Here is a 27,931-nt window from a genome sequence, read left to right as displayed (position 1 = left end):
ATGTATGACAGCACAATCATTTTTTCAAGAAACAGACAAATGTCAGAAAAAACAGATGAGGGCTTAGAGAACAACTCATCTCTTGCAATGGGGTAAGAGCTGTGGCTTATCTGTGATAAGAACAATGGAAAATGCAAGAGACAGTAATCAAGAAGTCACTACTATTACAGTTTTCTACTTATTACAGACTAGCTCCTTACAGAAGTCTTAGTTTAAGCTAAGCAGAAGATTCTAGAGCTAGCATTTCAGAAACAACACAGCTATGCATGAATACTCCTTGTGGAGATATTTTTCCCCTCTAACTTCTGATGAACTTTGTATTTTCTACATGAATTATCACATCAAGATAGAAGATCACAGTAACTTAAAAGGAGTACTTCGTGACTGTCTGAAGTGTTGAAACTCTTATGCAGACTTTTTCTTCTTTTCTTCTTCCCCTTTTCTCTTTAAATAACACTCTCATAGAAAAGAAAACTGGTATGTTTTTCAGCTTCACACATAAAGCAGAGATTATTGCAGCTTCCCTCCCTCTGGCTCATGCTGACCAACTTGTGACACAAACATCAGGAAAAGTTATCATACATTGCAAGCTAATTTTGAGGTTTCCATTGGCATCAGAAACCCCCAATGAGAAAACAGGAGGAAGGAGATATTACCTAATGCCCACCCCTGATATTTTATAAGTCATTGGAGGATATAGGGTTTAAACAAGGGGAAAATGTAGCAGCTATCCATACAGTTGACAGGATACACTTTTTTCCCCTGTCAAAAATCAAGACCCTGAAAATGGTAGGTAATCATACTAAAGATACACTATTCTCCTTCACTCACTTAAGAATTGCATAAAGCCACTGAAATTTTGAACGTCGTGATTCACACACAAAAAAAATGCAGGTTGATCTTCAGAAGATTTTGTTCTCAACCTTTGGAGCACTTCCCACTTGAAAGCAGAGTATATTTGTACTTTGGACATTTCAGACAGCATTCCTTGTCCTTGAGATTTACATTATCTCGTTTTCATGATACACAATCACACTTTTTGCTTGCTTCTCTGTACTTAGTCATTCTGGTATTTTGACAAGTTGGAGAAAGGAAATTACACAGCATCAGGTTCAAGAGATACAGTAACTAATATGATGCGGAGTGAAAGCAACCATCCTGTTTAAGTGTTTGATGACCTGATGTACTAACCCAGAGACATAATGCTCACTCTTCTACCAAAAGAGATTCCTGTTTTCTAAACATAAACCTGAGACTTTCTACAGTCAGTCTTAGTACTCTGCCAGTGTTTTTACCTGGGCCTTCAACCTTATAGCATTCCTCAGGCATTATTCATTCTGTTTCCCCTCACACTCCTTTTGTTTAAGAGAATTTCAGTATTGTCACTTGGAACAGTGGTATAACAGCTGACATCAGCTTTACCTACTCCAGAACACCAAAAAACTGTATAAACTCAATACAGAAGTCATTCTAGCCATCAATGAAATGCAGAAAACTTTGCTTGAATTTAGCAGATCTATTATAATAAACATTAAAAAAACCTCTAGAGAGTGTCAATAAAAAGCAACAAATGAAAAGAAGCATGGAAAGTAATTACTATCTGTTATTTCACTGTCATCAAGACAAACACATTGTATTTCCCTTCTTCCACAGATATAGATCATAATAATCATATCTTACTATGCCAACCTAAATTATATCATATTAATTTAAAATTAAACTGCTGAATACAATTTGAATGTTCACCTGTTACAACATTTTCAAATAATCTAAAATCTAAGTTAAGTTTAATTTGACAAAACAAATATTTACCTTATAGCTAGACAAACCTCCTTCTGAATTTCAGAGCAAATCTGATCCCTTGGTGCCATCAGTAACTGCCAAAGTAACAGGCCAGACCTCCTAACAATATCTCTGTTTCTTTCGGTTTGTGGGCTGAAGAAAAATTTAAAAACCACCTAAGAAAAGTTAAATACAACAAAATTAAAAACTTAAACATTGTTTGCATTAATTCTTCTTCTGCAGTCAGTTTCTCAAACTATTTGTCTAGGTCACTAGAAATCTCAGAGTCAGAAACTGGCTTTGGATCAAAAAAAAAAGGAAAAAAAAAAGAGAGAAATAAGGAATTAACCTCTCTGGGTTTCATTTTAATCTGTAAAGGTGACAATTACCTTTAAATTAGGACTCTTAAATGGGTGTATAAGATACTGTAAAGCCACTGCTAAGTTAACCTCCATTAAATTGAATGCAAAAGAGGGAAAAACACAACCTAGTAGTGTTTTTAGTGTTTATTGTGAAGTACATTTAAGATGCCCTTATACCTGAAAGACAACAAGGATGCAGCGTATTATACAAGTATCTCCATTCACCATAGCTTTTTCCATAATGTCACAAATACTGCTGAGATGATGTGCTTCAATTGGATGTTGCTTGCCCAAAAAATTTGTTATGGGAAGATTGTTGCTGGCTGCGAGCAGGTTGAGTTGGTGGATACACATGGCACCAACATGGTGCAGTAACTGGTTAATAACCTCATTTGTGGTTGTTGCATCCCCTAGAAGAAGAAAAGCAGTTCAAATGCTGTCTACAAACACCAACTATAGCATTAATATTTGCTTCTAAAACACAAGATATCACCATCATCTCTAACTTCAGGACACCCACTCACATGATAAACAAACGAATTACACCACATCACTTTTTTAATGTGCTAAAGGTAGCAAGAATCTGGAAACTTCCAAACACATCTTGCTTTTTGCTTTTTCCTTTCTTAAAGCAAAGATAAGCCATGACCAATATTTATAAACAACTTCTCAAGAATAAACTCAACTTTTAATAGAAAGTTTCAGAAGGTAGTTTCTGTATATTTATTCTATTATAATTGTACATGTCACTTCCTCTTTGTGTAAAACACTAACTTGTAGGTTTACGTCACCTTTGGGCTCTGTAATGACATGACTCACTCCCAGTCTCTGACAGACACAATGGAATGCCTGGTTCCCGGGATTACACCACTGATCAATATAATCATTAGAGCATGTCCATATCATGTTATTCATAGTATCATAACAGGCACCTAAGAAAAGGAAAATATTTTGCACATCAAATTTCAGACCGTTTGTTAGAAAACCAGACTAAAGTATTTTTATAGCAGACATAAAACCAAATTATTTGCTTTAGAAGTTCTCTGGCATGTGGCAACAATTTAATAACAATGCACTGGAATGAAAAACATCAAAAGGAGATTTCTTAACCAAGGAATGAAGCGAATGCACATCCCTTTTGATGTTTCAAGTAAATGTGCGACAGCATCTGTTTCAGGTAAATACTCCACAGTGCTCATTATTTATAAGGATAAGTACATAACATGTATCATTTTTCCACAAACCTATCATACACTGCCACAGTGCATAAACTAAAAAAAATAGCCAAGTCTGGCATCAGATACTAGTAACTTCTAGAAAAATTATATAGGAAAAAAATCTCAAATTTATTCTACTACAGTTACTGACAATTGAGCACCTTAGCACTTGTTTTAAAGGTCTTGTGGTTAATACGTAGTAGCTTTAGTAAAACTGACAGTTTGCACAGCGCAACTGTTAAAAAAATATTAAGCTTAGAGACTCATTTCCTAAAAAGCTTAAAGCTTACAAACACAAGCAGGTCCAAAACAGTAAAAGGAAAGGGATGAGTGGATTATAGACACAACTGTTCTATGACAGAAGCATTTACCATATTTTAAAAGTTCAAAAATAACACATTTGTCAATATATTTCAAATGGCTGAGGTAAATCTCCAGTAACAGTAGCTAACAGGTTAACATATAATTATACCTACACATGCACCCTACCATTTAGAATATTATTTAAAACTATTTATCTCTAACATTTTTTAGAATACATTCTTTCTTAGGTAACATAAACCCACTGCTTATTAAAATGGTAGTAATGATATACAGTGTTTGAGGAGCACAGACACTGTTCAAAAGGTTATTTTATTACACTAAACAGGTTTAAAAAAAGTCCCAAAGAAACACTCATGAGGTTTCAGTCATAAAGCGATAGGGAAATCGGAAATACATATGACAACTTTCCAGCTAAGATGCATTTATGTATATTCAAATATAGAGATAAGATACTCAAAACTTTGTAGCACCTTATAGCATAAGCAGGGTATAAAAAGCAGACTGCTTTCAAGATTCTTTTCTGTGCTTGTGTGCAGCTGAAACTGCAAAAGCAAGATAGTGGGAATTCCAAACTTTCTAAAATGTTAAACTCACAAAATTTCACCACAGATGTGAAACCCCACTAACTGCAGAGTTGCTTAATGCAAATTAAAATCCACATAGATAATTCCCAGAAAACAGATCTACTTCTTACCAAGTCCTGGAACCAGAGCACCACGTCCAAGTGAACTTCCTGCAGCATCAATGAGATCTGCTCGGCTTGTGAACTGCCCATCCGAAATGTTGAACACCAAGCTTGAAGCAAGAACTACATAGAAAAAAGTCTCAAATAAATTTCTGAGAAGTTTATTGAATTTCAGAAAACCAAGGATTTGAAAATCTACCACAAGTGTATACGACTAACTTTTTAAAGACGACAAAGCACTTGTTCCTCCAAAGAGCGAGCGTGTTGCAGAACTGCCTGATCCACCTGGGGGTGGAACCAGCATCACCAAGTACGTTCCACATGTGTATATCGGAGTCTTCCGTAACATTTTCAGCGGCAGCCCACAGCTAGTGTTTGCAGCTGAAATATTAAACAGAAAAATATGACACAAACATGTATTTCTTCATAACAGGCAGCAAACAAGGCAGATTTCTATTTATGGCTTCATATAAATCAATATGAAAATTCATTTAAGCTACATTCTGCAGTATTTCAAAGTTGATTTAAGAAGTTGTGTATAGGGGTGGCCTCAATCCCACACATTCAGTATCAATCCCCAGAAGGATACAAGGAGTTTCATAGGTTATTTAACTAAAGAAAACAACTTTAAAATTATAATTAAAAAAAAACAAAAACAAAAAGGCAATCTCTAATTCCCTAACCAGGAAAATTTGGAGCCTAAAATTTAAGTATAAACAAAACTGTTTTAAGAATTGTATGGTGATAAACATATTGAAAGCAGTATCTTAGAGCCAAATAATCCTTTAACATAGATCATTTGAGATTCACTACGCATTTACTATTTTAAGTTCTCCTGCTCCATATGAAATGTATACAGTCATAACGACTTAGCTCCTGCCATTGCTGATCAACACTTTTCTGAGCACTGACTAAAGAATTAGCCAAGAATAACCACTTACTCCTCTTCTTCTGCAGCACTCTAGTTGTTAACTGACAAAACACAGCCTTTAAAATAGCTCTTCAAGCCAACTCTCTGCCAATTTCCCTGTAAGCGTATCTATTTCCTGTAGGATTTATTTTTATGGAAATACCTTTAATTGTTTAAAATTGAAGATAAAACCCTCATGTATGTATGAAGGGAGAAGTAATTCAGGATAAACGGAATAAAATCTTAAAACCAATCCTATAAAGCTCCAGATTATCCTAAAAGCCACCAACACTGTTCATTCAGGATTCCCTAATTAACTTGGGTAGTTTCCGCAAGCCCCCCAAAAATATCCAAACATTTTGCAAATTACCTCAAAAAAGCCAAATTACCTCCAATTCATAATATTCAACTTGCCTGTGAAACAAGAGTTTCATTTTCTAAACTGCAGTCTATTTCTACATAACAATTAGAAGCCCAGTTGAACTGCCAGCAGAGAAATGCAATTATCAGTTTGATCAAATGTGGCATAAACCAGTCCTATAGTTGAATACATGGGGAAAAAAGGGTGCTACAAGTATTCTTCCTGTTTTTCATTCCTACACTTTCCTCACAATCGATACCTAATTTAGCAAAGGAACTTGTAATTCAAGCATTAAGCAAATACTGCATATATATTTCAAACACTTATTTTGGAAAAAGAAAAAAAGCCTGGTTTTTTTTACATGTCCTAAGAGGTTTGTAATTACTAGAACCAATACTATATGTGTTAAGAAACAAACCATGAAAAATTACTTAGTCAGTAAAACCTTTTCTGACCTGCTTGGTCCTCTTTCAATGTATTGGAGATTGTAGAGCCAGTGAGAGCAGCCAATGTTGCCGATGGGGAGGCTCTATACCTAGACAGCCTACTCAGAAGCATCTCATTTATACTCTTTGCAGATTCACCCTCTTTTCTCATTAATATAATTCGTTCCTGTAGAGGATTTGCTATACATACACCATTTTCTACCTATTAAAATGGAGAAAATAAATATTTTTAGATATTGAAATCTGTAGGAGACAGATCACCTTAACTGAACAGTAAAATTGAACAATACAATATATCAGGCAGGGATCTAAAACTTAAAATCTGCTGTCAGAATTTCTTGCAAAAAAAGTATTACAAAAGCTAGACAGATGAGCATTTGTTTTGTTTGCAACTTTGTGGTTGAACAGAATTATCTTCTCTTTGGTCTGTCTTTAAGGACAGACCTTAAAGAATCTTCAGTTTATTTATGAAACTCTACTTAAAAATATTGAACCCTCCTGTATTTTCTTAGTGATGTTTCACTGGCAAGTTTTGTAAACAGAGGCCTTTAAATCATTCGCCAGCCAAAAAGTGTAAGTGGTGATTTTCTTAGACCATAATCTTCAGGGGACATTTGATTGAAGATCGCATCTCTTAATGAAGATAAGATCTGATTTACACCATTAGGTATTTTCCATAAGTTGCCCTACTATAGCCTACCAATTGTAGCTCCATCATCCCACTAAGCAGAGCTGTTGTACAGCAACTGCTGAGCAGACATACAGACAGTGCGCCCCAAGTACTCCAAAGCTAAATCCTTGTACAATTTCAATTATCAATACCAGAGGTCTAGGAATTGCTGTAAGCTCTGCTATACAAATGAATAAGTTTTTAGACTAGCTGCTTCACTGTGAATTAAAATATGCACGCACATGTATACAAATGCATACACATATATGTATATATACACACACACACACACTTAAACATACATAAGCCATTGAGAGAAAAGGGAGTTCAAACTACTGATACATTTCTCCAGACTTAATATTTTGAAATGTATTTGGTTTTACACTAAAACCAATGATTGTCATACAACATAAAAAATATATTAGGTTACAAAATGCAGCGTAGACAAAACAATTGTATTTGCAACTGTGGGACTCGACTGGCTTTTAACACAATGAAGCAGATCCACAGTAAACAGTGCTTTAAATCCTAATACACTGAATTAGTGTCCCACATAAAACTTAACTGCTAATTATAATAAAATATGTTTTATGCTACAAGACAATTCATATTGCTAGAATATCATAGTCGTACATCCTCTGAAGATAGAATGGAACAATATACCTTCTGTTCAGTTAAAAGTTATTTCGTAAACACATTACAAACAGCTATTCGGATTACAGATATCAGTATGTTGATTTTAAAAGGCTGATATTTAGTTAAGCAGTAGTCATGCTACCAACTGCAGAGTAATAGAAAACAACATAATTTGCTTACTATAAGTTCGAAAATATCCATAAAGACAGAGTGGCCTTTTGGTGTTTTTTCATTGAGGCTTGCAGGAGACCAAATCCAGTAGAAATATGTGCCATCTGAAGAAAGATGCACGGTAGTCATAGTACTGCCAACTGGGAAGTGATTTACTGGCATTGGGATTATTTGACATACCTATGAGACAGAGAGCATCTTAACAGTTCTTATTTTGAAGTTTGTCCTTGTAAGTATTAACAGCATACTTTTAAATAAATAAATAGAGATCAAGTGCAGTTAGTCCAAAAGAAGCTTATTATTGGACATCATAGTGCTGTTATTTTATTTGTTAAAGAGCTATTCTATAATGTTTGCCAAATGGATCTAACACATACAAACCAGCTTATATATCTAAACGTTTAACATATCTAAAAATAAAAGGTTCATGTCTCTAATGGTTGAGAGCGTACCCACAGTACCATAAGGAAAATACAGATGCTAAAGAGTTATCTACTCTCTGCAACTCCTCTGAAACATTACTGGAAACTTTGGAAGAAAAAAAGGAATCCAAACATTCTCAGTTTCAGGAAACACACTGGACATAAGTGTGCACATCCATCCTTAAAACCACAGCAAGGAAAAGACCCAAAGTAAACAAGCTATCCATTTTGGCAAAGGATGACAACCGTTTATCTACAAAACACAATTAGGTCAGAAACAATACCTGAATCTTGTTACAGTAGAAGAATAATGAGCTGTTTAGGAAGATTATGTTTTCAGTTTAAGTCAAAGTCCATTTTGCTATTGTTTGATTGATTTATAATGTGACCATGCTATATGCTTACAATACCATCACATTGGCTCTTATGATACTGTCATAATACAAGTACAGTGTAAGTCTGTATATGTATATGTATACATACACATGCATATATATATACACACCTACAAACACATAGAAACAGTAATATCTATAACATAACTTACAAGTTCTATCATGCAATGCTTTCAATAGGGGCTTATAAAAAGGCAGTTTCTCAAAGCAAAAAGAAGAAACCTCAAGGACAAAACTAATTAAAGCTAGAAGTGACTGTGATTAATTAAGAACGTTCTCTTACTCTACCATAACTCTGCAATGAACATCCTAGCTGTTCCTTTTACCTGAAGGGTATGCTGATCCACAACCTGGAAAAGGGAGTGAGGCTTATTATCAAAAGAGACAGGCCGATGAAGAAGTTTGCTGTTGCCAAAAGCAATCCACCCAGTCTCCAGCTCCTCATTACGGCAGTACACAAAACCTCTGGCAAAAAAGCAGTATTTTAAAACTCTTTAAACCTCTGTGCTTTTTTTTTCTAAGAAAAACTCACAACCACATTCTTAAACCTTGACTGAACTTAACTTCAAGTCAGCATAAGGCAGCAGTTTCTGTTGTAAGACTTAAAAGCATAAGAAACCTCTTGGCAATAAGAAAGCAAGAAGGTACAGTGAGTCACATCTGTACTAATCATTTATACAATAAATGACATAAAAATATTTTCTGCTAATTAAATTCAGCAATTGTAGAACCATACATTAAAATGTCACAAAACTAGTCCATAGTATATGCCTCTCAGCAAAGAATACTATACATTAAAAAACAAAAATCTAAAATACTAGCTATTCTGCTAGTATACCTCTTTGCAGGAGGTTGGACTAGATGGCCTCCAGAGGTCCCTTCCAAGCTAAATTATTCTACAGTTCTAGAAAAGCCATACTCAAGAACAATTTCAGATGAGAAAACCAGAACACTGAAATAGCATTTAATGAAAACGCATTAATATGCTCTAGTCTTGTTACACCTAACATCTAAGTGGTTTACCGAAACAATAACTTCCCTTTTTTTTTTAAACAGCTCTGCAGAATAGCAAACATTCAACTGTCACTTACCGCAAAGTACCATGTAATCCAGATCCTAATTTGCTTATTCCTCTGCCCACTGAATTAGTTGTATAAAGATAGAGCCCATCTGCTGCAAGACAGCGTCCTAAGTCTGCATCTGAATCAGGAAGAAAGAATAGAGCAGAGACCTCCTCTGTAACACACAAAACTGGAAATTCTCCATGGTTGTTACGCTCTGTGGTAGCTACCACAGTGACTGAAAACCAACAGATGCTCATGACAGGTCATTACCAACAGGTCAGAACCATTTTTTTAAATAGTGAATTTACTATTTGGTGTTTTAAGAGCTACTGAAACATAGTCAAAGTCCGTTCTTTTCACAGTAGTTTCTTTACATATCTTTCAAGCCTTACAGAGGTGCCCAGATTATGCCTAACTCGCCGACACGAATACTAGGGCTATTTAAACCTCCGGGTGTTGCCAAATAAACTTAGCAAGAATTAAGTGCTAGTCACTCAGCTTCTCTTTTGAGACAATAAATGACATTAGTGCTGTTTTTTCATGATTCAAATGTACATCATCCATTTCTGATTAATTTCATTTTCCTGCATTGTGTTCTCATTTCAGTATTAAAGACCTGCCTTTGTGTATTATGGTCCAAGCTTCTGGGAAAAAAAAAACACACACACAAAAAAACCCACAGTAACCTTTTCTGCACACTATTCAAACTATATACACAGTAGGAGCTAGACTAGCATACCCAACCATGCTTGGGAACACAGGACCATTCAACCAAATTAATTTCAAGTGGAAAATTCCTTTACTTAAATGTAAAACAACTTCAGTATTTGCTATTAAATGCCCTCAGAATGACGCAGAGGAGCAGAAGACTGTTGCCTTCTGCTTTTGCAACAGGTAACGCTGTTCAGAACTGGCAGCAAGATAAGATACAAGCAATACTTATGACTATTCAAGCCTTTCTGGTCAGAACTGCTGGTATAACATTATTGTTTGTGGGAAAGGAATAATCCAATATCAAACCTTGATCTAATTTCTGGTACAACTCTGTGCTTCTCTTAAAGCTAGTAAGCAGACCCTTCTACCTCTGAACACCACTGAATTAAGACAGAATGTATTTCAAACATAGTAACTCACAAAGTAGTAATTATTAACAATCAAAATGGGACACGCAAGGCAAAACCTTGTAACAGGGTTGTCAATAAACCAGTCCAGGTCAACCTACTTAAGTTCACAGAATCTGAACAGTTAGCTGGGGACAAAAACAAACAAACAAACAAACAAAACAAAACAAAAAAAAAACCCCACCCAACACAACAAAACCCCCAAACCTCTAGTCACTCTCATAGCAAGAAAACCACTTCAAAATATAGATGTCTCCATTAAATTTGCAGATAGCCTAAAACAACAACTCAGATTTGTAAATTCCTATGGCTTGCATTAAACTTAATGAGATGTCAAAGCTTGAACTAATATTTCTAAAGCAACATGAACTCTCTCGTTTAGTGGAAAAATAGTAAGCAAACAAAGCAGTAAAAACTGATAATTAATTCAGGGAATTAACTACGAGAGAAAGCATTAAAAAACATACAGATTGGACAGAAACAAGACCAGAATAGGAAAAGGGGGGAAAAAAAGCAATGAACTTGTACTTCTAGATATAAACATGCTCTCCCAATGATCGCTGTGGAATACAGTGATACTGCACAGAACAACAAAAAAAATATGCTTACTGAAAGACTATCAAGTGGATAATATCCAAACTCAGTTTGACCTCTCTGCAAAAGTCCCACTGAAGTGAGGGAGGGTCACTGTGTCTAGCGCTTTTCATGGTTTCCTACAGCCTGATTACTGACATTTAAAATTGTCCATCTGGTCTTCAGCAACTAAAAAGCAACACTTCTGAACCCCATTATCTTGTATGTAAAAAAAAATTATACACCATACTGGACTTAAGCTTTAGGCTCTTAATTTTTATATTAAAAGGGATAACTTTTTCTATATGGTCCCCAAATCAACTTTTAAAAAGCAAACAAATAATTTACAGATGTAGTTAGATTAACTTAATGAGAATAGGTATGACAAGCCAAACAATGTAAACAATTTAGTACTCCTACAAATTAGGGCCGTGTTTTCAAAACTTCAGTTTTGAATGTACAGACTAAGACAACTAAGTGTCCAGACAGTTGCTGCCCTCCCCCTCTCATTATATGTCAGGCTTCAAGACACTCCTGTGATGCCCAGTTCTCTCTCCAGATGGTCCTTTCTAAACCCTTCAGCTTTCACTTATTTGATACGTACTGTACTTGCTTTTACATTACTTCCAACAGAAAAGGAGAAATCCTTTCCAACTCTAAAGCTTTACATTCTTTTTTAAACAATTACCACCACAAAAAACACCTTGTCCTCCCCTGCTAATATTGACAGTCATGACATAATTCACCTTTATTTTCACTGCTGGAACTACTGTTGGCATCAGGTGCAGGTAACATGTCTTCAAAACCCCAAGATACTATATGCTTTCCTCCAAGCAAACAAGAGGGTGATCCAGGTCCTCCCTCCAAAAGCAACAACCTTTCAACAGAAAATAAAATGAGAACAACGACAGCAAAATCTAGCTAAACCAAAAGTTAAGATGAAGATATATTTTAAGTAATTATTCTCTGTCAGAGTTCATAAGTCACTTAAAGGAATCATCAATATTTAATTAAAAAAATAAAAACTTAACATCCAACAAACAATTAGTGGATCCTTTTAGATTTGACTTTGTAATGTCTTCCTTCTGCAATTGACTAAATTTCAATCACTCTAAAGCCTTTTAATCACATTTAAAGATATTTATCTGTAAATGCACTTACACATTTTCAGAGCTGATGTAAAAGTGCTACAGTTGAAAAAGTCACTACAAACCTGTATAATACATCAGCCACAGGCAACGATCCTAGATCAGTCTGTTTCTGCAATAGATGCACTGTATGAACAAAGGTTTTCAGCGACCCTCTAAAAGGATAAGAAAAACATGAATTAAAGATGTCTATTGCAACAAGACTGAATGCACACAGACAACTGCATCTATGTAGAACATAATACCCAGTACCATAAAGACAGAATATCCAAGGTATGTCATCAAGCTTCTTTTCTAATTTGCATTTCTTTTCTTCATGGAGGAAGTAAAAAGAGGATGAGAGGGTAACATAAAGGAAGAATGCTGGTGAACTGCCAGTCTAACTCACGCTATATTTTTGGAGGAGGATGAAGCACCACACAGGTAGGGAGATCAGCAACCTTGGGCTGTGTCATGAATAGTAAAGGCAGTCTAGGCACATGGTAAAATACCTCAATCTTGCATCTATTACAGACAGCTACTTCCAATATTTCTTGTAGCTGATTAATCATATTTAGATCTTCAAATACAATCTGCGGGTCTTCCTGGGGCTAAGCCAAAGTATTAGTAAGAGCTGTTGCAGACATAGCTAGAGGTGGCTTTCTTGACTAAAATAGAAAAGACCAGACTAATTAGTTTATTATCAAGAATCTGATTACTTTTGCTTCCAAACACAGATTTGGAAGCTTTTCCCCTTCTGAAATGATACATTTAAATGTATATAGGACTATATACTTCTGAAAACAAAACTAAATCAAAGTAGAAGTTGTTTCTAATCTTGCCTAAAAGTGAGTTCCTTTAAAATTTTATTGTGGTATTTACAAACATATGGAGTTTGTAACTATTTCTAATTCTTGTTCATTCATAAGTTGAACACCTTTTTTTGAGAACCTATGAAATCTATATGTTAATCTAGTGGAAAACACCTGTCTTTTGTAGAAATAAAGAGAATCAGAGGTCTTTAAAAAAAATATTTTACCAGTTTCTGTTTTAAAGGTCAGGGTATTAGGAAGAAGTCATTTTCTGAAAGACACAGTGGCTTTATTTCTGGGCGTAATAGTCTGGCTAAATATGAGAATCCTGACAGCACCTTAGCTGTAATAGTAGTCAGTTCTGAATTGATTTCTTCAGAAGCATGACTGTTCAAGTGAAGAGATCCTTTCCATGCACTCTGCTGAATATAGCCTTTTGCTTTCTGTCACACGAGGTCAGTCTCAGCTCCTCAACTTTCCTCGTCCCCACCCCAAAGCCTGTTTTCCCCACTGTCATTTTCAGCTGTATGCTTTCACTGATAAACCTCAGCTCAGAGGAAGTTGACACTGAATACTTCAAAGCATCTCAATGCATTATTTAAAGCAATATTTACCCTGATTTTTATTCTTAGTAATGTGAAACACCCAATACTGCAACTAGGAATCTCAATAATAGTCTCATTTTGAGACTATTGAGACCATTTTCTAATAGTACCCCAACATGGCTTACATATTTAAAGGCAAAATGCAAGGCTTTCATAGGTGAACAAAGCACTCTGGATATTACAACTCTGTAAGTAACGCAAGGCAGATTTGCAAAGAAAATATAAGATCAACATTCATTTCAAAAGTTGTATTTGAAATGTAGCTCTTTTACAAATTCAGCTGCAAAAGAACATCCCATACTTCCTGAAAAATTGACATCTGGAAAAAAAATAAATGAGACCATGTTTATCAAATCCAATTTATCTGAGCTATGTTCAAGCACATTGCTTTTTAGATAAGGCAGTTGTCAGTGCAGAAGAGTTTGCCACATAGAATAGATTTCTCATTGACTTCATTAGAACAAGTACACTAGAAATTAAGCGGTTTTCATTTGAATAAACCCTTTTCTAAAACAAATCATGACATCTCCTGAGAACTTCAACATCTTAAATCAGTGTTAAAACTTGACAGACAAGGCTGCAATTCGAGAAACATTACAAACAAGGCTTACAAAAGGCTACTAGTGACTTTAGACCCACGTTCATATGGCTTTGCAGAAGCCAAGTTTTGTACACTCCTCCCCCTCTACCCAAGCCCAAGAAAAGCTGCTAAAAATGGTAAGTTTTTATGAGATGTTTTAGATGTATTAGAGTTTTTATTATGGCCACTTCATCCTCAATCACCTGATGCTGCGCTAAACCCATGCATAGTGCGGGGTACTTCAACATACACTGGTTGAATTCTTCACTGGCAACAAAATGAAAAAAAACCAACCTCCAGATGTTTCACAGGTGACACTGAAATCTGAAACGAATTGCCCTGAAACTTGGCAGTAACTTCCACCCTTCCAAATGAAGATGCACGAACTACAGGATTCAAGGGGCAGTACAAAGGGAAAAGTAGACAAATTTCTTCCATGATAAAAACATTTGGAAACATTCCTAAAACAGATCACTGCAGTAAAAGCAGCAATATGCACAAAAGGCATTTCTAACCTAGATCCTTCTGTTTTTACATATGCTAAACATATGCAAAAAAATAAACACATAACTTATCAGTTTCACCCTTTCCAAACCAATATTGAAATGTTAGAACAAAAAAGACTAGTGTAAACCAGAAATTAGTATCAACAACATGGTCACATCATTTTTGATTCTTACATTTAAATATAAAGTCTTACTACCACTACCAGCCACAACATGTCATTTCAGTACAGTTTCCTTACCTTGCACAAGCCAAGGCAACTAGGGCGGCAGCAGCATTTTCTTTTTGCTTGTATGGAATCTGTTGGCCTGAAGCAGAAGTGTCTTCCAGCCAGGAGCACAGCAGAGACTCTATCCCATTGAGACAGTCAGCTGGTTCCTTAGTCAAACTCAAAGGCTGGCAGTCTCGAAGGCAATTCAATAGCACCTCAGCAGTTATGTTACAGAGAGAAGGGTCTGTTCTACTTTGAGACTGAATGAGGGGAAAGACCAATAGAAGCCCCATTCGTGAAGTAAATGGTGCCTGTTCAGGCTGCTGCAACAAGCCTTGACGCTTGAGCAAGGCCAGTGCTTCTTCATCCCCCGAGCTCTCCCGGTCATGCTGCTCCTCCAAGGCTAGCTGGCGCTGGGCATTCCAGAGTCCACGCAGAGCATTTAGTCGGTACTCCAGCAGTCGAGCATAAGCATTGCTCTGGTTTCCACACACAGATCGTAAGCGCTCAGCCAGCTCCGTTGGATTCTTGGTCTCAAATGTGAGTATCTGAAAGGAGGAAAAAAGTTGGTACTTATATAGGTTTTCTTTTTCTTAAGGGGAAAAAAAAATAGTACATGCCAGTAGCATGATTTCTAGATCAGCTGTCCTCTACAACAGATTGTGGGACGGGTTGGGTTTGTTGTTTTTTTTTTTTAATTTCTGGGCATGAATAAAAGTTGGAGGCCAAAGAGCATGCAAGTGGTATGGAGTCTGTTATTCTTGAGTCAGCATAGTCACTGAAGGCTGGGCTTGGGGATTGCTGACAGAGATTTTTAAACTTTCAATTGTGGTGCTAAGACAACTATAATATAGATTGTAAAGAAAAATACATATGAAACAGTATCTTTGAAAATAAAGACTTGCCTCCCCTGGAGCATTTTTTTTTTTGTAATCGAGGAGATTTTGCTAAGAACTTCAAAAGGACTGAGGGGGTGGAGGGTCCCCAGGGGCTGAGTTTAGAGCCCTTCTGTGGAAACTAATAGGTCAACAATACTTTGTAATAAGAATGTATATGTTCTAGTTTTAGAGCTTTTCAAACTAACCGGTTCTCTAAAATGAACCAAGAGTTCTGTTACACGCTCTCCCTCCTGTTTTTTTTTCTCTCCTCCTCAATTTTATCATATTGCAGTGAGCTACACATTTTGCAAAATATTACCAATTGCTGCCATAGTTTAAAAACCTAAAAGTCTCATAATCATCATTTCAGTCAGAAGAAAGAGGCATTTTTAGCACTTCTAAGTAAAACTGGAGACAAAGCTGGAACAACAGAAAACAAGTAAACTGTGACAGAAAGAAACATATTTATGGGTTAGTACCCAGCCCGGCACTTGAACCAACTCAGGATTTTAAGTAATTTACAGGCATCTTTTCTCCTACAGCATATAACAACAGTTGAGATCAGCAAAGGCACTTAAGCTATGGCAACCTCAAGGAAAACAATGAGCCAAACATTTTCTGATACTTTGGATCCAGTGTCCAAAAGGCTTCTGCCGGCATACCACACTGCTTCATCTCATCCACTACCAAGCACACTCTCTTTGGCCCATCTTTATGCTGCCCTTCCCTCATTTAAAAACAATAATTAAAAAAAAAAAAGGAATGTGAGAGATTGAGAGATACAATAGGTGATTTCATACAGGGATATTTGGGCTGTTTTTGTTGTTGTTGTGGGTTTTTTTGGGGGGAGGGGGTTATGTTTGTTTTTGTTTTTTTTAATTGTAGGCAATAGTCATACAGAATATGAAATAGATGTTTATGTCTAATTGTAGAATTTTGAACAGCTTGATAAAACGCTTCAGGACAAATCACATCTGTCATTTCAACAAACACCCTTACTAAAGTCAATGAAATAGCTTTTCAGTAAAACACATTAGAGTCATGAAAAGTTCACTTTAAAGTCATTTACATAATAATTACACTTGTACAGATGTTAGTACTGAGCTTCTTAAAACTAATGAACCTCTTTTAATTAATTTCTTCAGAGAGATTAAGAATATTAATCCCTAAACCACATTTTAAATGTATAACTACCTCATGTCAATTTGTGTGTTCTATTGTCTCAAAAATAAGTTTAATTGTTTCCTGTTGTAGATGCAAACACTTTCTAAGCCAGTTTGCTTTTGGGTTTCTTGAACTAAACCAAATATGTGATGGATCATCAACTAATCTAACAGAAATGGAGGAAAAAAATGAATTAATGTTTTCATCTTGAGAGTTAAATGCTGAAGAAAATAGGTCTATGGTCCTTGGCTATGCTAATAAAAGAGACACCAAAAAGACAAGTTGTGGTAGGCTTAGTTTGTTTTCCATTTTAGATTATACTTCTGGGGCGGGGGGGAAGCTGCCTATAGTCTTCTCCCCTTCCCATAAACATAGTAGAACCCTGCAATCCATGCCAGATAATATTTCAGAGTTGTGCCCACCTAAATTATACCACTATGTTAATTCATAAACTTTGTACAACCTCATGTGAACTTTGAGCCAAGTGTGTAGCCACTGTGCAATAACAAGCAGAAGGTTTAAATATTCAAACACATGAAAATTGCTTTATTTCAGCCAAAATGCAAATGCAACCGAAGACTGAATTCCAACTGCAATTGATGAATGTTTTTTCAGTTTACTTCAAGCTACCAATATTTGGTGGGTTCTCACCAACAAAACTGAAACCAATTTGTTGCAGAAAGATCCACGTTTTGGATATAATTCAACCTTGCAAATTTTGTGACTCATTAGGGTCCAACTGAAGGTACACTTAAGATAACTAGTCACACCGTGTTACACGCTCTTGTTCCTCGGGTTCCACAGTTTAGCAGGAAGATGGATTTTTTTTGTCTTTGATATTGCTGTACATCCCTGAGACTGTCCTGTGTAAATCAAGACAGAAGTCAGTGTCAAATATTTGCAGATACGCTGATGAAAAGCCTTTCCCTACTGAAGTTTTATCTTCTCACTGATCTCACAGTTTGTAATTTGCTTTATAAGCATAGCATAGTCTGTCTGGAATTGTTAGGAGTGTTTTGCCTTTGACTTTTGTACAGGAAATATGCACTAATTTGGGTTAATGATATATGAAGTATACTAGATTCAACAGATTTAGAAGACAGTTCCAAAAAGAGACTTACAAATTTTTGGAAATAAAGCCATTTACATCATCTAGTTTTCATACACTGTTTATGGAACCAGTGAAAAAACTTAACCATTCAACATCATCTGAAGGTCTGAGTAGGTATTTGCACTTCCAGAAAACAACAGGATATTTGGAGAAAGGTGTACAGTCATCTACTATACAGGAGTCTTTTTTGTTCAATTTTGTTTTTCTCAAAAGACATTTTACTGACTAGAGGTAAATACTCAGAGCTACCTCCAAAAAGGAGCTTCAAGGCCAAATTTTACAGTGACTGTCTGTGACAAACAACTTGGGAGCTTTCAGGGTTCGGACACGCTCCTAAGATCTTGCTGCACACCAGGGAACCATTCTGGTTCTCACTGGTTAGCAAAACACACCTCTCCCTAACCTAACGTTAATGACAGAACTTGACTTGGTCCACACTACATATACTGCTTCCCTTTGGAGAGTCTAAAGACTTCATACAGAAACACAGCCCTTGCCAAGGTTTCCTCAGCACACTGACTACAGGTTTCTCACATCTTCAGGCAAAGCTTGTTATCCAGAAGCTATCTGAAGTCAAAGCAAGTTAAAATAAAGTGCAAGAAAAAAACCCACCACATTTATTCACAAAGTCTGAAACAGACAATACAACTACCAGTGTTTATAAAAGACATAGGTGAAGAAAGGAAATAGAAAATCTATGCTAAAATGACTTGCACTAAGATTGAATCATAAAGGTCTTCCCCATCCTTTACTCAGTTGATTTACTGCAGACCTCCCTGGCACGTGGCTGTCAGAGGCTGCCATTTGAACACCTTTTGCCCGAGGCTGCACCCACTAAAGAGGGTTTCTTCATGCTGTAAAAGCTGGTGTACTTTGCCAAATCTCCCTTTGAAAATCCCCCAGCAAAATTTAATCCTTCTCCCCCAAGTGAGCTTATTCTCTTCTTATCCAGAAGATCTGACCATTCTCTTTGTTAAAATAAGCACAGATTCATTTCCCCGCAGATGCACATGTCTGTTACTCAAGCTGTCCTCTCCAATATTGCATTGAACAACTGTTCCTCATTCAGCAAGAGGTAAAATTCCTTCTCCCCTGCCTGCTTGATGCCTCAGTATTTACACTTTAATTTGAGCTCTGCTTTAGGACAGGTTTTCAGCATCCTTTTGCTAGTGGTATTTGAGCACCGTGGCTCGATATTTACCTACACAACACTTGGGGAGATCTCAACAGCAGACAACCGAAAGCCACACATCACAAGCAGTCACCTGAACCAGTAAATAATCAATCACTTCACAGCACCAATAATTTCTGGCTAACGAGGCTTCAACAGAATCTAAGAGGCTGAAAAGGATGCAACAACCACATTGCTTTGCAATAAAATAAGTTACCTAAGTATCTACTTACATCTCAAAATACAATCTCTAACAGAAATAGCAGCTTAACAGTAACACCATGAAGCTAAAAACACAAACATATGCTTAAATGAAGAATACTAAACAACATACAGATTATATTCAGAATTAGCAGAAGATAACTAGCCAAGCTACAAAAATCATGCAAATTAATATACTATGAAAACAAGGACATGAAAAAGCTAAGATGTTCAGTAGCGGTTAAAATAACAGAGTCATTTTATAAAGACAAATATAAAGAGAATTGAGAGAAAAATTAAAGTCTGTCTACCTTACATATATTGGTAGTGATAAAATAGTCCATTTTCTGCTTTTAGATAAGACGTATTAATATTTTCCTTAGGAACACTCAATACCATTAAGAAAAAATATAATAAAAATGTAAAGAAGAGTAGCTTCTAATGAACAGCAAAAAAAAAAAGGGCAATGTCAGTGCAAAAAGTGTAATTCTAATGTAACCAAGTAATTCTAGCATAAGTTCTAGTGAAACTGAGACACTACAATTAGGGGAAGAAATAAAACATCACTTTTTAAGATTTTTTTTTTCTATATCTGATTTTGTAAGTAAAGTAAACATCACATTGGCACTTTTTGAAAATGAGAAACCTACTCTTCTGTCACTTTGAAATTACAGTTCATACACTGTGACTGTGATCATTGCCTGTTTTTCAACTTTGCCTGCTTCTAGTTAGCAAAGACTACCTTCGAAAAGTTTTGAAGTCTCACACTTAACAGCCTGAAGTTACATATAATTAAAAACTGTGTTAGTAAGCAGTTTGTCACTATTTTAATTTTGCAGTATCTTGACCTTAAATATTAGTTCTTTGTTTAATAATTTAAATCAATTTTAATAAATATTTTAATTAGAAAATGGTTGATCCACAGTTCAATCGCTCTAATTGGTCATTGACATCATCTTCAACATGGAGAGGCACAAAAGGTATCTAGTTTTAGATCAGCTATGGGGAGGATGTCATCTTTCCTGCTGTATCCAGTTTTTGTCCTGTTTCATCCTACTACATGACCTTAACCATATATTTCTTCCCATTGAACAATATTTTGCCTATACTGCTCCAGAAGGTAGTCACTGGCATTCACTATTATTAGGGTAAAGTGTTTCTCTACTAATAGTAAATACCAGACGTACTACAATTAAGACACACTAATCTACACAAAGAGCCTGAGGTTTAAATTTACTTAATGTGGTCATAAAAAGTGAGCTATCACTAAAAAGCAGCTTTCTCCTCTGGCTAAAATTCCTGCACCCTCATTCCCTCCCTGGTGCTGACAGTAGTGCCTGTGGGGTTTGGGGTTTTTTGGTTGGTTGGGTTATTTTTGGGGGGGGGTGGGATGTGTGGTTTGGGTTGGTTTGTTTATTTTTTAAGCTACATTTTTGGTTTAGACCAGCTCCCTGGTGTGGAACAGCAGGTAGAATAGAAAGACGCAGAAAGAAAAAGAAAGAAAATGCATGGCCAATGACAGATGTGAACAAGGACTTCTTGCAATATCTCTCCCAGCATACTAGCCTAAACAACAGTCTCTGTCTTAATTGGCTGGTTTCATTGATCAGTTTTAATTCTACCAGGTAGGGAATCAGTGAGTTATGAAACTCTCCAAAGATGTATTTTTCCCTAAAGTTACATATTACAGGTGAAAGCCTTTAAATCTCCAAAATAGCATTTCATTCTTTCTCTAAATAATTAAATTGGCTGAACATCACGCATAAACATAACAACTTCTTGAAGATGGTGGTACATTTACCAATATCAATTAGATCTGTAATACCCCCCGAGTATTAAACAAGTATTATTCCCATCTCATGGGAGGAACAAACCATACGGAAAAACAGAAACCACCGCAGAATCATAAGGTATCTTTAATAGCAGCGTGAAAAAAAATTAACTACGTTGCTTTCAACACCACGTTACAGCTATAAGGTCATTCTTCTTGTACCACAGAGTTAACATACAGGGACCACCACTTGTTTACTTGGTTCTTTTGTCTCTAGAAATACGAATAAAGTGATGTAAAAAAGACCGAATTACAAAATATATAGATTACTCTATAAGAGAAATACCAGAATTGACAGTTTTAAAGGTACCCTGAAAATTTAAATACACATCAAAATTTAAATGGCTCCCATAAGCAACATTGTATACATAGTCCTAGTCTTCCACTTTCTGTTGCTCTGCTGGGTAATAGCATTTCTGCTTAGGGCAATTTCTGAAGACACACAGTAGGAAGCTGTCTTAGTGCAAACACTGCCTTGATTTCTTTTAAAACATTTTTTCTAAACCCTCAATAAGGCTTTTGTTTGATACACCTGTGTGTTTGTAAAATACATAAGTATGCGCAAACATTTTCATCTTGATGTTTTAGATATTGAAATTTTGTAGGTTCTTAGCAGCTGCTGCATACTTTACATTATGCTTTTAGTGTTGCAGTTGAAAACTACAAGTTTCAAATTTTTCTGATTTTTTCTGCTCCAAGAAATTTTAACCATATCACCTTGTTCAAAGCCTCTACTGATTCATAATCCTGTATATAGCAGCACAGCTTTTTAACAACTCAGCTGAAAACATGAACTCTTTTCCCTTGTGAAAGCATTAGAAACCTAATTACTTGCTCAAAAATAAGCACTAAGAAACCAGGACCTTTTTACTGCACACACAATGTTATACCAAACAATTTTTTTGTAACTGTAGAGATTTACCAAATAAGCTTGATACGAGATGAATTACAGAGGACACCAAGCTGTAAACACAAACACAAAAATGCTATAAAATAAAGTGTTGTTTCTTTATTTGTTCATTTGTTTATAAACGATTTCATTGGCTCTTATTTAAGTAAAAGATTAAAATGTCAGAGAAAGGTAAAGATAAATCTTTGTCATTTGAACATCTTAAGAGTGCAGATCACTGAACTAATTAGCTCCAACTGGTAATAAAAACTATGTTTAGGAAACACATTTGCAAAATCAACCTTTAGAAGAAATTTTCTAATACTCCTGTACCAGGAAAACTAAAACATGACTTCAAAAATAAAAAGCTAAGAGGCATGATAGTCTATATTGGAGAAGTTCAATAAACTCAAAAAGGTCATTTTATGACAACTGACAATAACAGCAGCAACTCTTCTGGGGACTAAATCACACAATATTGGTGGTTTACAATTATCTAATGAAAGTGAGCTTAAAAGGAAAGCAATCAAGATTTCAGACTCCTCTCAAAAGGCAAGTGAGAGACTTACAATGATGCTTGAAAGAATGTCTTCAACTCCTGTGCAAAAGTAACAGCCAAGGCTCACGTTTGTAAGGTTATCTTCCTGTGCAGAATTAACTTCAAGAACTAGCTTCATCTGGTGTTACTCTGAAAGCTATAAACACTCTCAAAAAGAAATATTGGAGTATTTGAAATGGAAGGGGATGCAAAAGGCAGGACTAGAAAAGTTAGAAGCCTGACATACATGCCTGGATCAGCAGTTCCCAAGCTAGAGGTCATAACCCCAACAGGGGTCATCCACTTAGTAAAAAGTCAATTGTTTATGCTGGCATTAGAGATTTTCATCTTGACAGAGGTGAAGCTTGTAGATGGAAGTAAGGTCACAACCAGAAAGATTTGGGAAGCACTGACCTAGATAATTACAGAGAACTACTCTCTCCTTCAGCAATCAGGGAAAAGTGACAAAATGTTTCTTCTACTCCCTGAGGAAAACGGGTGAAAGCTTCAAGTTTAGCAGATACCTTTCAGTCTCATACTCTGTCCTGCAACAACAGAGCTTGACAGGAGTCAAATCATCAGCCAAGGGCAGATCTGTACACGATCCAGACAGCTAATGAGGTAGGTGCTACACTTCTAGCTTCGTGTTAAAATATATTAAAGAAAAAATAATAAAGATCAGGTATTTAGAACTTTCCCAGGCTATGCAGCAGAGCAGCAAGAGCAGATATCCCAATGACTATTATCTCTGCTAGGCTGTTATGTAAAACAGAGTTAAGTGGAGTGACACATAAGGTTGTTCTACTTTCTACTGGGACTATATACTGAAGATTTGTCTTTCTTCCCACTTATTTCCTTGTGGAAAAAAAAAAACAATAACTAAGCCTATCACTAGTTAACTCAAAAATTGCCGATACTGCAAATTTTAAAATAATTAAAATACCGGCCACAAGTTTGAAGATCAGAAAGAAGGCCTCCTCAGATGGAGGGATTGTACCAGTAACATATGTCAACCAAACTAAACTGCCTAGACACATATGAATGCTTTTTTGCCATCAGATGGCTACGGTGTAGTCTATGTGACCAACCACTATTCAGTAGTGTCCTTCTTATTAAGTTACCAAGGATTAACACATCAATTTATGTTGCTGGCACTCTCATAAATCTCACATTGACTCTGGCGTACTGGCAGATTAAAACTCCATGGTTTAAAGGACCTCTACCTTCAGACATACCTCTTGCCCCACTCCCAGGGGTTATTGCCTCTGTGCAAGATGTTTGACTGGGAGGATTCTGGAAGTGCTGCAGTTTCCATCCTGGCACATTAAAGAACAGCTCATTTTCCATTAAGCTGTCCCTCCTGTGCAGGCACTGACATCCAGGGCAGAGACCGGACAAAATGTCATGGCAACATCTTCAGTTGTTAGTCACATAAGGCTGTCTCCAAGAAGCTGAAGACTTTGCACTTTGAAAGTCATTTCTCTGTATCAAAGGCTTTAAAACAAGGGTGCAAAGGCTTGCATAATTGCTAACTAATCTAGGTATCTTTTGACTAGAGGATTTTATTAGGAAACCCATACCAGGAGCAGCTTTTATATGCACATCATTACAAAGTTCTATCAAATAAAATTTTAAAAAAGTGCCCCCTTCCTTTTCAGTAATACATATTCTTTGTAAATATGCTGCTAGACAGTCTAAGAAGTTGGCAGACATCATTTAAATCACATAAGAAAATAAAAACAAAACAAAACCCTCCACACTCTTTAAACCTAGAGATAATCCTAGAAGTTACCTTCATAAGAAAGAGAATGTTAACACTTTTGTAAGGGAAAAAAATACATTTACTTATTTTTTATATACTTATATGAGTGTATAAGTTTTACAGGAATCCATACCAGTACCATAACATTTTTCCCCCTGCTTCTCCTTTTATAAATAGGCAAAACCTTTGACCAGAAGGACAAAGGAAACACATCCAAATACACTGACATTACTCACCAATAAGCTCTTTAAAGGGATATTTAAGCAAAACAGACCAGAGTGATACTTCCCTCCCAAAAATATCTACTTAAGTATACTATGTTTTGGGGTTTTTTTAATTAAGCAAGTCATATCAGAAATTCAGTCAGGGTTCTGACCACCATTGATGAAGCATAAGTAGTGTATTAAAGAAGTTTAGTAATTAAAGCAGCAGCTGCAGCATCTCCTACCCTTGTCCAATCCCAAGAGATTTCTATCTGGACCATTTTCAAACATATTTATTACACTGTACGTAGTAGAAACAGTGCAAATGAGCTATTCGCTGTATTAGTTGATTGCATGGTCACACTTCAATAAGATGCGTGCACCTATTTCCACAAAATGGCTCCTCAAAGCCATTCCAGTTTACCAAGGTAGCACTTTGTGTAAAAAAACAACATTAAAAAAAGGCAGAGAAAAGTTATGAGCTAAATAATTTACATTTACGCCACTTGAAACGTCACTATTTTTAACCCTCCCCCCTCAATACCAAAAACTATAATCCATTTTACAAACAAGATCTGAAAAATAAGTCACTTGTGGTCATCAATTCTTTCAGTGGAAGGAAATAAAATGCTTTAATATTCTGCAACTTAAGACTACAGATCAAAATAAGTACCACAGCAAAAAGTCTTATTTATTTATTTATTTATTTTAAAGTTTCATACTGCAAACATGGCAACAAAAACAAAAAAGTCTCTGGAACAGGAAAAATTATCTGAATCAGTGGCACTTGATTGTGTAAACACTCATTATAAAAGTGTCACAGTAACACTAATTCCAACCTTATCTCCCCCAAACAACTATAGTTTCATAAACATTCCTAGCACAAACAAAAAATTCTCCAGAGCTAAAGCATGTGTCAAAAGAAGCTGTGTGTCAAGTTTCATGCTGGAAAATACTTCTGGTCTAGCTTGCAAGATCTTAAAAACAAGGTTTAGTTTGGGTTTTGGTTTGGTTTGTAAAGGATATCCTCCTTTATTATGATAGAACACAAATAATGCTGTGGGATCATGTATTTTTCTAACACAGTTATTAGACCCAATGCTGCTTCCAGAACTATGTAATGGAATCGAAATATTTTCTTGAATACAAGCTGTATTGAATGCCAGAGTGGACTCTGATCACAAGGGAGAATCATTCCACGTTTATAGGCAAAAGTCATCCACCTTAAAAGTCTCTCTCTCTCTTTTCCTGTACATGTGATATTTGCCAACATCCATTTCAAGGGAGCAGCTACCGTTACCATCCCAATCCCCATCGTCACATCACACAGAAAAGAAAATGCACGTTCAGCAAAAAATATCTTTCCTTAGATAAGGCTGTGGGAAGTTTGCATAAACACCATAAAGACTTCATGTCACAAGGTGAACAACGATGTCAGAATTGCAAGCCTGGCTCCTGGGTTCTTCTTAGCAACACCCCAGATAGCAGCCAAAGCCTCACTAAAGGGTTTTGCGGCCTAAACGCTTGTGACCTAACATAGCACACAGATAAAGCTCCTGCTGAACCATCCCCTCTCAGCTCACACCACTCAGCTCCTCTGACAAAGACCCTGTGTCATTGCAAGCCACATTGCTAGAGAAGAGGGCGGGGTGAAAGACGAGAAGGGAGGCACACAGGGGGAAAAAAAAAAAATTCAGTCTACAAAATAGATGCAACCTACAGTCCATGACATTCAGTCCTTCACCATCTCCTCATAAGATAAAACAGCTGTACCGTCTGTCTGCAGCCAAAACCACCAGCAGTTTTGAGAAGGCAAAAAACCGGGATGACAAATTCAGCTGCCCTCCTGCCTCTTTAATAATGATCACTGTCAACAGCCTAAGCGCAACACCCAGACACCCCAGCACCCTAATCATCTTATTGTAAGGCTGATTAATTACAAACCATCTAAAAGTAACTGCAAAAAGACATAAAACCATAAATAAAAATAAACGAGCGAAAGGCCACCTTGAAGCACACGAGCGTGGTTCAGATTTCCTAACCCTACTGATACAAAACGGGGAGGTAGCACCAGTACTTCACCCTCCATCTTCACTAGCGCCTCGCCACCCTCCTGCCCAGCTCCACTTTCGTCGTTATTTGACATAAATTAGATTTGACTTAAAACAAGTAGACTGCCTCAGTACCAGTTGGCTCCACACCCCAAATGTTTCACCCTGCATCCGCATCCACCATTCTCCATCCCGGCCCCTCCAACCTCCCCTAGTCATTCTCCCTCCGCCCACCCCCATCCTCCTCCTCACGCCCCCGCTGCCAACTGTCCCCCCTGCCCCGAGGGCATCCCCCTCCTCTCCTCCTCCTCACCACCCCCTCGCCCCGGCCGCCGGCCCTCCCCTCAGCCGGGGGGCCGCGGGCCCCGCTCACCTCCAGCTCGGTGTCGCCGGGCTCGGCCACCCCGATGATCTCGCTGGGCAGCTCGGCCAGGTCGGTGACCCGGATCAGCCCGTCGTGCAGGAAGATGGTCTCCTCCTTCACCGACAGCCACTGGGCCGAGTCGGTGGCCGCCGCCGCCGCCGAGGCGCCCGCCGGGGACCCCATGGCGCGGAGGGCGGGGGGGCTCCGCTGGGCTGAGGCGAGGCGGATCCCGCTACCCCCCCATGGCGGGGGCAGAGCGGGGGCAGGGGTGTCCCCAGCGGCCTGGGTGCCGGACAGCCGGAGCGCGGTGGGAAGCAGCGAGGAGCGGCGCGTTGCCACCGCGGCGTCGGCGGAACGGGGACCTCCGGGAGCCGCCGTGCCCGCCCGCGGCCACCACGTCCCGCTCCCTCCTCACACACACAGGTGACAGCGCGACGCCATGTTGGGGGGGGCGGGGGAGGGGGGGGCGCTGGGGCGGGCCCGGCATGCACCGCGCGAGGAACAATACACCCTACCCCCTCCCAGCCCCGCGGGGCCCCGCCCCCCGCCGAGCCCCGCCCCCGCCGAGCCCCGCCCCCTCGGCGCCCCTCGGTGCCGCCCCACGGGCGCGGGCGACGCCCCCCGGCACTTCCGCCCCCCTTGGCGCGTCGCCCAGCACCGGCTCGCCCCGCACCGGGGGGCGCCCCCCTCACCGCTCCGCCTCCGCTCGCCCCCGGGGCCGCTCCCCTCAGCGCCTCGCCCCTCACGCAATGGCCGCTCCCCTCAGCGCTTCACCTCCCTTCACCCAAAA

General features: G+C 37.8%; 1 protein-coding gene across 5 annotated transcripts in view; it reads right to left on the bottom strand.

Moving 5' to 3' along the window:
• The window catches only part of HECTD4 (HECT domain E3 ubiquitin protein ligase 4), a 77,725-nt gene extending 50,239 nt beyond the window's left edge, over positions 1–27,486 (bottom strand). For all 5 annotated transcript variants that reach the window (XM_075110038.1, XM_075110040.1, XM_075110039.1 and 2 more), the window contains exons 1-13: positions 27,151–27,486; positions 15,009–15,526; positions 12,353–12,442; positions 11,886–12,016; positions 9,473–9,581; positions 8,708–8,846; positions 7,574–7,744; positions 6,097–6,289; positions 4,590–4,751; positions 4,380–4,493; positions 2,936–3,076; positions 2,322–2,554; positions 1,813–1,958 (exon numbers count right to left, since the gene is read on the bottom strand). In XM_075110038.1, the coding sequence (XP_074966139.1) occupies positions 1,813–1,958; positions 2,322–2,554; positions 2,936–3,076; positions 4,380–4,493; positions 4,590–4,751; positions 6,097–6,289; positions 7,574–7,744; positions 8,708–8,846; positions 9,473–9,581; positions 11,886–12,016; positions 12,353–12,442; positions 15,009–15,526; positions 27,151–27,324 (2,321 nt within the window). In that variant the 5' untranslated portion in view covers positions 27,325–27,486. The remainder of the gene's footprint in view (positions 1–1,812; positions 1,959–2,321; positions 2,555–2,935; positions 3,077–4,379; positions 4,494–4,589; positions 4,752–6,096; positions 6,290–7,573; positions 7,745–8,707; positions 8,847–9,472; positions 9,582–11,885; positions 12,017–12,352; positions 12,443–15,008; positions 15,527–27,150) is intronic.
• Positions 27,487–27,931: the final 445 nt, after the last annotated feature.

The sequence above is a fragment of the Phalacrocorax aristotelis genome, chromosome 15, assembly GCF_949628215.1.
Source record: "Phalacrocorax aristotelis chromosome 15, bGulAri2.1, whole genome shotgun sequence".
Classification (NCBI taxonomy): domain Eukaryota; kingdom Metazoa; phylum Chordata; class Aves; order Suliformes; family Phalacrocoracidae; genus Phalacrocorax; species Phalacrocorax aristotelis.
Note: the sequence above shows the minus strand (reverse complement) of the source record. Positions and strands in the feature narration are given on the sequence as shown.